Consider the following 13,134-nt stretch of genomic DNA (forward strand, 5'->3'; position numbering starts at 1 on the left):
CAACGTAAGTTACCAGTAGATGGAGCAGTCATCAGAGTTGGTCAGGGGCCTTATTCTATCTTCAGCACTGGCATCCAGAAATAGGCAAGTGAGAAGAGAAGGGACTTATCCTGCTTGCTGTGCAGAAGATGTACGGAGGTCATTGCTGCGGTGAGGTGGGGATGCTGGCACCTCTGAAGAGCCAAACTCTTCCTCCACCTCTCTTTCCTGAAGAAAGGCAGGATCTGCCTTATGCTATGAGAGGCATTATACAACTCCTTGAATATTTTATCTGTTTTATTTTTAGTCATCTCTATGGAGAATTATTTATTTATTTTTCTTGTTATTGCATCTATTTTAATACCTTGGAAGAGTTTCACAAACACGTAGTTACCCACCCTCATGAGCACTCTGACAGGATAGGTAAATACAACATGGTGTATTTATTTACTCTGTTTATCGGACTATTGAGTGACTGACTTCCTACCCAAGGCCACAGAGCAGTTCTGGGACACAGACCAGTCTTGTGCAGACCATTTTCAGTATTCCCTTAGTATTTTGTGGTATTTAGAAGGATGAGACATCAGTGCTCAGAACTGGATCAGGGGCAAATTTTCTCACATCCTACCATGGGAAATGGAAAAAACATGTTACAAACTTGGGATGAGCACATGATCATGCTCTGTGAAGGTAACGGCACAGGACGACCCACCAAACAGTAACTGTCCATCAGTGGGCTGGGGTGAAATTTCCTCCACTCCTACCATCTTTTCTCTTCTGGAAGTCAATGCTTCCAGCACAGCTTTGTTTCATCATTCGTTTTGTCTTCTCCTCCAGCAATTCCGGAGTTCCACAAGAAGCTGTCGCTGCTGGCTTTCTGGATGAAGTGTACTGGCCCTTCAGGAGTGTATCACACATCTGCGGACAAGATGATGAAGCAGCTGGATATGAATTTTGCTACAACTGTGAATGAGGAGTGTCCAGGATTTGCAGAAACAGGTACCAACTGCTGCAAAAAAAATGTGTCAGTCATCAAAATGGAGAAGAGTTGTGTAGTGGGCTTTACTCAACCTTCATTGCTTTGTTTTCCAACCCCTTGGAAGTCTGTTTGGCCATGGCTCCAAGATCTCATTTGAAAACTAATGCTACAACTCTTGAAACAGTTTTGGTCCAGAATCATCAGATCAGAATAGGAGAAAAAGGTGAGGTCAGCAGACAAGAAAATACTGTTTTAAGGTTTGTGAGCTAATCGGAAAGTAAGTCTATTCCCAAATACAGGTTTGTAAGTGATTCAGTGAAGTAGGAATCCTTGCTCTTAATTTTATGTGTCTGTATAAAGTCCATGCCCTATTACAGTTCACTGGTATGAAATTAATATGCATCCAAGTCTATCTGAATATATAGGTTCCTATTTGGCATGAGATGTACCACATTGACTAGCTGTCCCTGGGCTAGAAGGGGGAATGTAGGATGACTTGCTTATGTGTGGGCACCTGCACTGCAGATGCCTACACAGGGCAGTGTTTTCCTTCCCGCTGCATGCTACAGCTCTCACCAACGGTGCCTCAGACTAGCTTTCTGCATGCCACATGCTCACACAGGAACATAAAAACAAGCAAAGCCAAATCCTGCTTCTGTGTGCATCTCCCCTACTTCAGTGGCATTGCAGAGATGTAACTGGCAGTACGTGTGGATATGTGTTTAGTGATTCAGGATATCAATTGGGTTGAAAGGATGCTGTACTGATCGGATAGGAAGCTGCACTAGCCATCCATAAACTGGCAGAGATTCAGCCTTACAAAGATATGCTCTGGTGATGAGAGCTAGACAGGGAGAAGGTCTGTCTAGCTTCTAACCTAACCACAGCTGAGGTTAGAAATGTTGGGAAATACCTGGCTTTGCAAATACGGTTCTTTCTTTCTGACTTTGAAGTGGACTGCGGCATTTTGCCAGCAGCTTTTGCTCTCGCTAACATGTCCCTTTGTCTGTGGCTGCATGCAGTCTTCAGAATCCTGGTGTCTCAGATCCTGGACCGAACGGAGCCTGTCCTCTACTCCAGCATGTCCTCCGAGATCATTACCATCTTTCAGTATTACAATTATTTTGCCAGCCACAGTGTTAATGACCTTGGAAGCTATTTGCTGCAGCTCGCAAAAGAAGGTAGGGTACATAAATTCTGGTGGATAATGGGGGAGTACATTGGTGTCCTTCTGAGCTCAGCATGAAACATTTCAGCCCTGAGGCTGATTTTACAAAAGAAAGGGTGAAAGGAGACAAAGAAGTGCCTTGGATACTAAGTCTGAATGCACCTGAACAGTTGTACATATCAAGGGAAGGGAGCTGATGCAGGTACACCCTTCGTCATTTCTATTTACATGTTTGAATGGGAGAAAACTATGATGGAAGAGTTAGTTTTTAGGAAATAGCTGATGGTGGTGGGCTGAGCCCAAGGTCTCGGAAGTTTTCTGTGCCTGCAGCTTGGGTAACATTCCAGTCTTTCACCATCCTTTATGGAGAGACCTTCTGAAGTGCTGAGCAATTCTCAGGAGCCAAGGGATCACAGCACCTCAGTGTTTGGCATGCTCTGCCACCGAGAGCTAGAGAGAGAAGCAGACGCTCCACAGAGCATGCTGGACTGCAATCCCTGGCAAGCCAAGTTTTCTTCTCTATTTGAGAGGGAGCTTGAGGAACCTTGCCTAGTTTTCATTTTTATTTGGGTATACTGGGGAGCTTTTGCTCAAAACCTTGGAAGGAAAAAGGCATTTCAGCCCTGGCTCTTCATGGTAGGCATCAATATGCCTAGGAAAAGCTCTCACAAAGACGCTCTGGAAGTCAATATACTGACAAGGATATTGGGTTTCATTTGCTACAGGGAGGATTTACATCTTCCAGCAGAAAGTGAAGATTTGACAGATAGGCCCTTAGCTCTGGGTAGGCGTTAAGTGCTGCAGTGTCCCATCTAGCCCATCTAACTCATCTCTTCCTTTGGAAGAATGTCTGAGAAACCAGACCAACTTAAAGCCCAGATATTTCCCCATGCAGACACACTGCAATGCTGCAATTGTTCAGATGGGGATTTTTTTCATGTCCTTTCTGTGTATAGTATAAATTGAGAATTGCTAGCGGGGAATGCAGCAATCTGAAATACTGAGATGGTAAAGTAAGTAACAAGGACCTTTCTCTTGCACTTCTAGCCTCTGTGGTTCAGGTGCTGCAGTCAGTGAAAGATGGAAAACTGCAGCAAAATGTGGCCAAAATAAACTCCAATAACCTTCCACCACAGCAAGAAGTTTTGAGAGCTTTGGCTTTACTTCTCAATGAAAATAAAAATGAAGTCAGTGAGACTGTGGCATCACTTCTGACAGCTACCGCAGAAAACAGGCACTTCAGGGAGAAGGTAAGTGGCAGAAAATCACCTATTGCATAAGAGACCTGTGTCATCGTGACATTTTTTCTGCCTGTGTGTCTCAAATGTCTACACATATAAAATAATTTCTCCAAGCTTGATTTAAACTGATCCAGAGAGGTTTCCTGTCTTAATTTTTCTGCAAATATGGAGGTCTGTTTTTGTCATTATGCCAGTCTGCTTCTACCTGTCATTACACTAAACAGGTACTGACTAAAACTCTGCAAATACTTACTGAGTGCTGTGCTCTCCAGCTATCTTCCACACTTCAGCATTTCTGATGGCCTGTCAGACTTGGCTTCAGTCCAAGGCTTCAAGGCAACAGTCCCCAGCATCACCAACACGCAAAGATGTAGATCTGAAATTTTAATTTTTTTTCCCAAAGGAGGCAGACATCTATGGGACCTCCCACCATTTCTGGAGGGGACGGACTGCCTTGGGCAAACACAGCTCAGCTGTGAGATCTAAGATTCAAGTCTATTGCAGATACCGAAGGCAACAAGCAGGGCCAGATTAAACAGAGAAATTAAAGAGAAGGGAGGAGAGGAATAAGAAGAAATGGGGGATTGGCTTCTACTCTTTCATGCCAGACATTTCACTACTATCCTTCTTCTTCCCTGTCAGGAGAGAGTGAAAGAAAAGGCAGTTGGAAGAGGAAGAGTGGTGGAAGGAGGGCAGAGGGAGGAGAAAAAGGAGCTTGCTCTTTGCTGCTCTTCTCTGTCATCGAGTCCCCTCTTTGCTTGCCCTCCCATTTCATCTTCCATTTTTGCAGCTTCTTGGTATCTCATACTATCCTTCTCCATCCCCAGCTTCATGGAGGCAGCATCTCAGAGAAACTATAACCTTCTTCTGGAACAGGCGTGTGTAGCTGATAGCTGGTTCACTGCCTGCAGGAAGGACCACAGGGCACCTTGTGTGAGGCCATTATGCAGCCTTACGCTGCAGATGAGTTCATTGCACAGACAACTGCCACTGAGATTTGCTGCTCGCACTGCTTTTGTTTGCTCAGCAGTAGCTACTAATTACCAAGCAGTAAACTGGTCTAGCAGCTCATGCTGACCTTGTAATAGTTATTTTCAGTCCCCCTGGGGTCCATCTTAGCCTGTTCATTACTATCCCTACATTAGAGAGACCATCTCGGGGGTCAACTCTTGAGCTATGTAGACAACAAGGCCCATTTAAGGCTCTTTGGTGATTTATGCAGAAAGGCCCTCAAGGGTGCCAGATCGTGCTTCTCACTTTAACATGAATTTTTCCTCACCTAAAGCTGGCCTGAGACTACTAAGCTATAACTAGTAGCCTGGCCTGGATCTGCTGTAGGGAATTACCCCACCACGTTACCTGTAGCAGGGACTGTGTCTCTCCATCCCATGTGCTCACTGTCAGAGGCAGACTACAGTCCCTCTCCCTTTAGTAGGGTAGAATGCCTCCACGCCCCACCCTTCTGCTCTGCACAGGCACAGACGTTTTCATCGCTACTCTTCTTTATTTGTTTTCAGGCCTTGATTTATTACTGTGAAGCACTAACCCAGCCCAACCTCCAGCTCCAGAAAGCAGCTTGCTTGGCTCTAAGATACCTCAAGGTAAGAGACAAGGAATTCACTCTGGCACTTGGTTTTACTTTAAAGAAAGGACATCTGATAGGTACAAACAACAAAATAGAAATTGCAATAGCAGCAGCAGTAGTGGTTTTGGTTTGGATTGATGCACTGCATCCTTTTACAGATACCATGCTGTTTGGGAACAGTTTAGAGGCTTCATTGCAAAACCAGCCAGGCTCTGTGATGATGACAAAGTTTATCTTTTGCATATTATTTTTTCCTCCCTCTCATATTGACTTTAGGAGACTTGCTTCCACATCAGAGAGAAAAAAAAAAAATCATCCATAGAGTACTGACTGAGAGGGAAAAAAAAAAATCCTTTCTCAGGATAAAATTAGCTGTAATGCATGTGGATTGCAGCAGCAGAAGAGAAAGGGAGAGACAGGTCACAACTCATTTTGTGACAAATACTGCTACATCTGGGCACTACAGCTTCAGCTAGCATCTGCTACCATTTCTGCACTCCCTTCCATGATGTGAAGGAAAAATGTACTTTTGTTTTGGCTGTATAGAGACATGGGAAACGGCAGCCGCCCAAGCCTGACTGGTATGGGACACTGGGACAAAAAATGTGTTCCGTGAGACAGACCAGCTGCAGACTGACTATTTCTCCCTCAAAACTGTCCCCTGGAGAAGACAGCTCTAAAATGTAACTTCATCCCAGCCAGAACTGATGCCATCCAATACATAATCCGATATTGTTTAAATATGAAAAAAATGTTTTCCCATAAACAAGATGCTAGCAGGCATCCCTGAGAGGCAATGGTGAGGGGCATTACACCTCTGCTACATGCAGGGTGCAGTGGGGTTTCTGATCTCTCAAGAAAAGGCAGACTAGGAACCAGTGGTGGGAACTGGAGCTAGACACATTTAACTTGAGCAGTGTGGCTCTGGTGCAACTTGAATAGTGAGAATGGCAATTCCTGGGAAAAAAAACTACTGAGAAGTATCGTCATTTGGGATCTTCAAAGGAAAAGCTGAAGCCGTTCTGGGAGATGTTCTTTCAGAGATGGGAATGCTACAATGGATAGGTGACTGCAGATGAGCTAACTCACTGGCAGTAGCATCCACATCAAACCACGTTGGCCACACAAGGTCCCACTGTGAATCTCTGAGAGGTTTTGCAGATCGTGGCAAGCTCTGTGTTGCTGTGGCCCCATCACTCATAAGCATTCAAGCTGTAGTTACCAGTGTGCACCCATCGCAGATTTGCCCCGAGTCAAGCACAGGCAACCATGTTGAGGACGGGGTGGTGAGATTTAGTGGCTCTGGTAGCTAAGCCCTCATTCAGAGCACTGTAGACCAGACCTGTGCCCCTCCGATCAACAGGCCTCATACAAATACTGACTCTGTGGCTCAGCACCTCTTCCACGCATCTTGCCGGGGCAGTACCTACCTTTCCTTTCACTCATCTCTCTTCTTGTCATGTTAAATAGCCTGCCAGAGACACTATGACAGCTGCTCTCCCCAAAGGCCTGACAGTTTTGTAGCAGAGACCAGGGTTATTCCTTGCTTTCTTCCAAAAATAGCAGAGGCAAGGCAAAAAGGTGGAAACATTGAAGTGACTGGGCTGGCCAGCCATCATGCCCCTGTGGACACAGTTAGGCTGGCAAGAACAGCCTTTTCAGACCCACCAGGTTTGACATGCTTAGTGTGAAACTCGTTCCCTTGAGGCCTGTCTCCTGTTCCTCTCCCTGCCATACGCTTACCTTCGCACTTTTATGGCCTTGTCCCATGGCCCATCACCCAGCCCACAGTCAGAAGCGGCAGACATAGCTGGTCAGCCAGATTTACACCTGTAGCACATAGAGTAGGAAATTTAGAAAGGGTCCACACTGACAGCAGAAAATATGCCCTTCTCCTAAATGCTCCCCCTCAGGGAAACCCCATTCCTTGTATCTCCACCAAGGCCCTTCCCTTGGAGTAGGAAGGGCAATGCAGAGGATGGTCACTATTTCCATGCAAGACTGTGAACTAAAACCACAGTGTACTATGTGGTGCTAATGCTGTTCTTTTTGCACTTCCCAGGCTACTGAGAGTATTAAAATGCTGGTCACGCTCTGTCAGTCTGACAACGAAGATATCAGAAAAGTGGCGTCCGAAACCCTGCTCTCCCTTGGTGAGTTGCCTGTTTTAGAGTGGTATTTCATTTTCTTTTTTAACAGAGCAGGATGTAAGACACTTGAGTTATACAAACACGAGACTCTAAATTGAAACAAAACTTTACCTAGAGACTCGAACCAGTTAGAAAATATATATTCTTAAAAAAAATCAGTATGAAAATCATAAAAAGAGAGAAATTGAATTGTGTGAGTCTGGAAGGGGAAGTAGAAAAGGGAAAATAGCAAAGGAGAAGTTGACCAACAAATAATTTATAATGAATTTGAAAACCAAGCAGCCTCGAGGAGGCAGAGTGGGCACACTGCCTGCTGCGTCTCATACACCGTCCTCTTGGGGATCCCCTCCTATTACCCCTGTAGTGCCATAGTCACACTCTCAAGTGCCATTAGGACTGCCAAGTGTTCATTTAATCTAAATTATCTTTATACGCTTAGTTGGACAGACCATAGCCTGCAAGTCCTCCTTCACACAGTACCTCAGGCACCTTGCATTGACCCTCATTTGTCCTTGAGACAACAGATACCCTGTTCATTAACCTGTAATCTAGCTGCAATAGCAGTGTGTGACATCAAGTGTGGCTGCACAGTTTCAAGGCACCAGTACTTCAGTGGCACAGAAAAATTGTATTTTTCTGGCCTTTAGGCTAGGCATGAATTTCTACTCTGTGGGTGAGAGTCTGTGATTTTAGTTATGCAAAATCTTCAAATATACTTTCATTCACCAGTTCAGCAGGAATTCACTCTGCTGTTGGATGTGTTATTGCTCAGGTTATAAAACAACTAGCCTGGGGACACTTTTGAAAACGCTGGGAGATTGTACTGTCATTCTTCTAGACGACATACAGAGAGCATTTTGGTTCCTAATGGCCAATTCAATACACTAAGCTCAGTGCTCTCTTCAGGTGCATATAGATGACAGTATCTAAGAGAAAAGGGTTTAAGAGAGACAAATAGTTAAATTTAGCAAATATACTGCCTCTTCTTTTTCAGTGGTATATAAGTAAAGATGTGGCTAGACTCACTTTGAAGTGCCAGGAAGCAAGCCATGGGTAAACTTTATATTGTCCAAAGTAGAAGTGGATAAACATCATCTGCCTCAAGTATATCACAGCTGCAGCTGAGACCTTGACAAGCACTGTAGGTCATTTAGTAAGACAAGTATACAGACACTGTCATCTAATCATACAAGCCACATCTGCTTCTGTTTTGCTCTAGATAAACCCAGCAAATGACATGAGAAAATTAAAAAAAAAATTAATTTGAACATTCAGAGCACACTTAATTTTTCCAAGCAATTTCTGAAGTTGCCTTCAACAAGATAAATGTTACTGGCAGATCAGTACTTTCTAACAGCAGAGAATTCAGTATTTTAAATATTGTAGGGCATTGATATAATATATTATTATGCTTTAACATTTTGCATTCAGGTGAAGATGGGAGACTGGCATACGAACAGCTCGACAAATTTCCCCGGGAATTTGTTAAAGTTGGAAGCCGCCGTGGAGCTGAAGCAGCCACGGCTTTTTAGGTGGAAAAGAATCTGCCTACATTTAACAAGCATTAAAGTAGGATGGAGCTGCACTTCAGCATGGGGAGCAGAAGGAAGACTTTGAAGAATTCTGTGATAATGTCTCAAAATGTAGCAATTTACAGACTTCGTCAGGAAAAGCAAAATCTAATATCCAGCTTAAGGGTTTCTATTGGCTCCTCTTTGCAGCTCACGATGGAACAGTTTGGATGCTGAGGAACAATACTTTGACTGATTTATAACAAATAATGTAATTGCAGTTATTCAGCCTCAACAAACTTCTGCGAGTTTTTAGAATTTGGCATCTTCATATATTTTACTATTACATTTACTTCCTTGAAGTTGTCGTGAAAGCTTGAGATGTGCGATATTGTATCTAACAAGGACAAGTAGAAGGCCACCTGAGCAGGACAGCAAAGCAGCTTTCTCTTCACGGCTAAGCTAAGCATCTGCTGCCATGCAGTGTCCCCAGCAACACTCCAGCAGCAGGGAACACCACTCGGCTTTCTTGGTCTTGTCTCAGTAATGAAATATGGAGCAAGTTTCTTCAAGTTTTGCCTCCAGAAACAGCATGATGTAAACCCTGGGAGGTGTCACTTTGGTGACTCATTCTAAATGCCTCCACTGGTCTTTTATTTCCTTTCTCTTGCCCTCCAGCAACAAGCCATCATTAAGCCAGAGATTTGTGAGGGGGATCAAACAATCACATAGGTTTCTGAAAACTAAATGAAAAGGTGAAGTGCATTTATTTATTCCAAGGAGAAGAACTGAATACAGCTAATGGCACAAGTCCCCAAAGCCATTTGGTCCTCTGAGTTTCAGGCAGGATTGGATTTCATACACTCTAATTAGCAGATCATAGTTTCTATAGAGTGATTTCAATATAAAGAACTAGAAAAAACTAAAGTGGACCTCAGGGGCAAGAATAAACAGAGGGTGAAGTGAATGCATTTCCCCCCCCCCACCCGCTCACTGCAAGGATGACAGGCAGCAAGTGCTTCAGATTGTTGATTACAAGCCTTAAGTTAAGAGAGGAGGTGAACAGAATTTAACAGAAGAGTGTTCCTGTACTGTGTTCATTATGCATGAAATGCTATTTAGATGTCAATTAAAGTATCCAAATTTGCATAGACTACATAGAAGAGATTGCAAACAATTCGCATCAAAAGGAAGCCTTGTGCGCCAAACACATTGGCAGGCAGGGGTTGTTTTGTTTTGGGTTTTTTACTGTGAATGTTACAACAATGTACATATCTGTATATTTATAAATATATATATTCTTCCTTTAATTAAAAAAGTACATTTTGTACAGTTCAAAATGCTTACTTGTTTACTGAGGGATATAGACTCTTTTTGCAGAAGGTGAAATAACCATGTTATGGTTTTTATACCACACCTATCCCATCAGCTGAATTCTTCCAAGGTGTCCTTTTGTACTGACTTTTTTTTTATTATTTTTTTTTTTGCTTTTAGTTTCATGGCATTTGTACTCACCGTATTTCCTATCACATTTAAGTTATAATAAAGATTATTTTTAATTACTAAGCACATCAGTCCATATGTATAGTCCCTATTTCTATCAGCAGCCTCTCCACTGTGAGGCTCAGACAACCATCAAACATCATGCAGGTTAGCTCCCAATATCATAGGTAGCTCTTACATCCATTCTTCACAGCTGGATTTGGGGCAAACTATTAGGGATTTGTTTAATCATATTAAGGGAAAAGGCTTGTAGGGAATATTTGTCTTTTCAAGCCTGGTCACCAGGACAAGACTCTGACAATCTCAAACAGTTTAGCTAAATTATATGAAATCATCAGCTAGATTTCTTAATAGAAATAATTTGTGTTTCATACCATATCAACTTTGTTAAGACTTAGAAGAACATTACTTTCAGATCTTACAAAAACATCTAAATTACAGCAAGTGAGCAATACACGTAGCAAGGACTACTGCCTGAGGGTGGACAGAGAACTGCAACTTCTTGTACAGGGGGAGAAATGGCACAACACTAGCTTGTGTTTTAATATGCCCAACTCTTGCATTTTCATCTTTCTGCTGGCCAAGGCAGGGTAAGTGGCAAACTATTTTAGTAACTGAAATAAACATGCAAACCACAAAAGTAGGAAAAGAAGAGATGAAACTATAGTGAAAACTACTGCTCTTAGTTGTACCTCTATGAGGTGAAACAAAGCACATTTTAAAGAAGCCAGTTTTAAACAAAAATGCTATTGTGGAATTCTGCAAGGGGAGGACTGTGCCCTCTCAGTATTCCTTCTCTGGTTGCTTCAGCATGCATGTGCAAGCCCTTGCTCCCATCCCAGAGCATCAGCAAGAGGCATACACTATTTAAAAAGAAGATGAGAATATACTTATATTCCCCTATCTGTCAAAAGCTCCTACCTGTAATACATACCATCTGTCATAAGCTTACTTGTAGTTTGTGTATCACAACACGGAACATGATTTTGTTAAAGCAAAAGCTGCAATGTCATCAGGTTGTAGGCACTACATCCTGAACTGTCACTTATGAATGAGATGAGTTTACTTTCAAGCAAGCACTAGTACCCTACATTTCTAGCTACTCCTAGTTTAAGTTCAGAGCAAACCAGCTTTGTGTATCACTCAAGATGCTTATCAAGAAAGGCTCCACAAGGACAAGCAGAAAATATGCTGAAGACGCTCCAGGACTGTTACCAAATTTTCACTGATTACTTCTTCCCTTCTGTGAAGACAGACTTGTCTCAGACAGAAGACACCTTTTCCTTTTGCAAACATTCAGGCTTATGGCACAGACCTGGGGAACACAGAACTGTCTGTGGAGCAGAGCGCCAAAGCTGCAGAGAGCACAGGGCTGATCACATACACAGGTACCATGTCAAATGAAGCTTACATCTAATTGTATCTACTTTCATCTCATTGTGGTTTAAATCCACCCTTTGAGAAGTTTGTTAACCTAAAGCTGATCTGCTACTCCATTATAACCATTGAAAACCACGTATACAGCTCATACAAACCAGACAGGAGCAAATCCTGCTCAAAAAAAGTGAATGAGGAAATTCACAGGAATTTTAGTGGGAACATTTAGACTAAGTTTATTTCCTGTTGTATCTGAGACTGACAAGCTTGAACCTGGGAGGTATAGAGGCTAAATTTCACTTTGAGCATTTTAGATAATAGAACAAAGAATCACGTTCTAACATGATTCATTACAACATATAAAAAAAGAATCATTTCTGCCCTCAGGGTAACAAACCCTTGAAAAAGTGAACAAACCCTAAATCTTCTGAAACCAGAAGCAAATAAAAAGGAACAAACCATATCCTTGGCTCCTAACTTAACACATTTTAATGCTCGCACAGCCGACAATGCTGCCGTTTCCTACCACGTTAATGCAAGAGCTCTCCTTTGTGGACTAGGAAACTAGATGCATGGAGGTGAATGTAAGAAGACAGATGCTTACCGACTAGCAAAGAAGGAACCAGCAGGTGGTAATTATAAACCCTCTTTCTTAGGGCTGCAGCAGGTTGACTCAAGCAAATGTAAAGGTCTGGGCCACCCCAGAAAAGTATGTTAAGAAAAAGTTCCTGTACTAAAGTAACTCAGCAGCAGTGCAGATCGAAGAGTTAGGGAGCCCACCAGGAAAAGTGCGCTCAGGAGAGGGGTTTGCCTGGTAGTTTTGTTGGTGGCTTAGTCTTACCTCATGTTTTTCATGAACTATGGTGGTTTTTACTACCCCTGCCATGTTGTTACTGTCTGTGTTTTGCCTGGTAGATACAAACCTGTAGTGCCCTAAGTATAGCAGCAGTGTAAGTTAGCAGCGTGAAACTCTGGGCAGCCTATCGGTAGGACTTCTCCTGTACCCAGTATACCTTCAGAAAAGGTATCTACTATAGCTTTACCCTATGCTGCAGTCTGTTATATACAGACTATTGCTGACTTTAAGCATTCAAAATTAGGAGTGAATACGACTGCCAGACTGTATCTGTTAAGTATGGACCCCTGCTTTGCTGATCTGCAATGGAATTATCCTGATGATAGGATCCACAGCAACCCACTTCAAATGGCTGTGGTGCTCCCGGGGGTACAACAGAGGGTTTGTCATACCCAAGGGTTCGACCCTGAACACAGCTGATCACATTTCATTACAGGCAGCTGTTGGCAGATCAACAAAGCAGCAGCAAATTAAAGTTTCTCAGAACACCATTATCATTTGCTAAACCACTTCTGTTATTACAAGAATGGAAAGAGAAATTAACAATGCACAATAAACACTTTCTGGTGAAGAAAGTGTTGATAACAATGCAATTCAGTCTCAAGAACAGAGCACTGCAAACACACCGCCTTGGCAGATTTGCAAACCTGCTCAAAATCTCAAATGCAGTTCTGAAAAGAAAACCCCCTCAGATGGCCCTTAAGGAAAAGTAAATGAACATGTGTCATGCCTACTTGCAAAAATCAATGACCAACTTTGCTACTTATGCACAGGCTGCAACACAT

The 13,134-nt window shown here is 42.8% G+C and overlaps 1 protein-coding gene and 1 long non-coding RNA gene across 4 annotated transcripts in view; one reads left to right on the forward strand and one right to left on the reverse strand.

The window, feature by feature from the left end:
• Nucleotides 1–10,182, forward strand: part of RIPOR2 (RHO family interacting cell polarization regulator 2) — a 69,304-nt gene extending 59,122 nt beyond the window's left edge. For 2 of the 3 annotated variants that reach the window (XM_074876861.1, XM_074876852.1), the window contains exons 17-22: nt 817–978; nt 1,981–2,139; nt 3,174–3,376; nt 4,885–4,968; nt 7,015–7,105; nt 8,534–10,182. In XM_074876861.1, coding sequence (XP_074732962.1) covers nt 817–978; nt 1,981–2,139; nt 3,174–3,376; nt 4,885–4,968; nt 7,015–7,105; nt 8,534–8,634 — 800 coding nt within the window. In that variant the 3' untranslated portion in view covers nt 8,635–10,182. Of the gene's footprint in view, nt 1–816; nt 979–1,980; nt 2,140–3,173; nt 3,377–4,884; nt 4,969–7,014; nt 7,106–8,533 lie in introns of those variants that run through there. The other variant, XR_012629903.1, reaches the window with a different exon arrangement.
• Nucleotides 899–7,008, reverse strand: LOC141946706 (uncharacterized). Its single transcript, XR_012629906.1, has 3 exons — nt 6,696–7,008; nt 3,621–3,743; nt 899–988 (listed from the first exon to the last, which is right to left on the reverse strand). It is a non-coding gene; the product is annotated as an uncharacterized LOC141946706 (long non-coding RNA).
• Nucleotides 10,183–13,134: the final 2,952 nt, after the last annotated feature.

Source organism: Strix uralensis, chromosome 1 (genome assembly GCF_047716275.1).
Source record: "Strix uralensis isolate ZFMK-TIS-50842 chromosome 1, bStrUra1, whole genome shotgun sequence".
Classification (NCBI taxonomy): Eukaryota; Metazoa; Chordata; class Aves; order Strigiformes; family Strigidae; genus Strix; species Strix uralensis.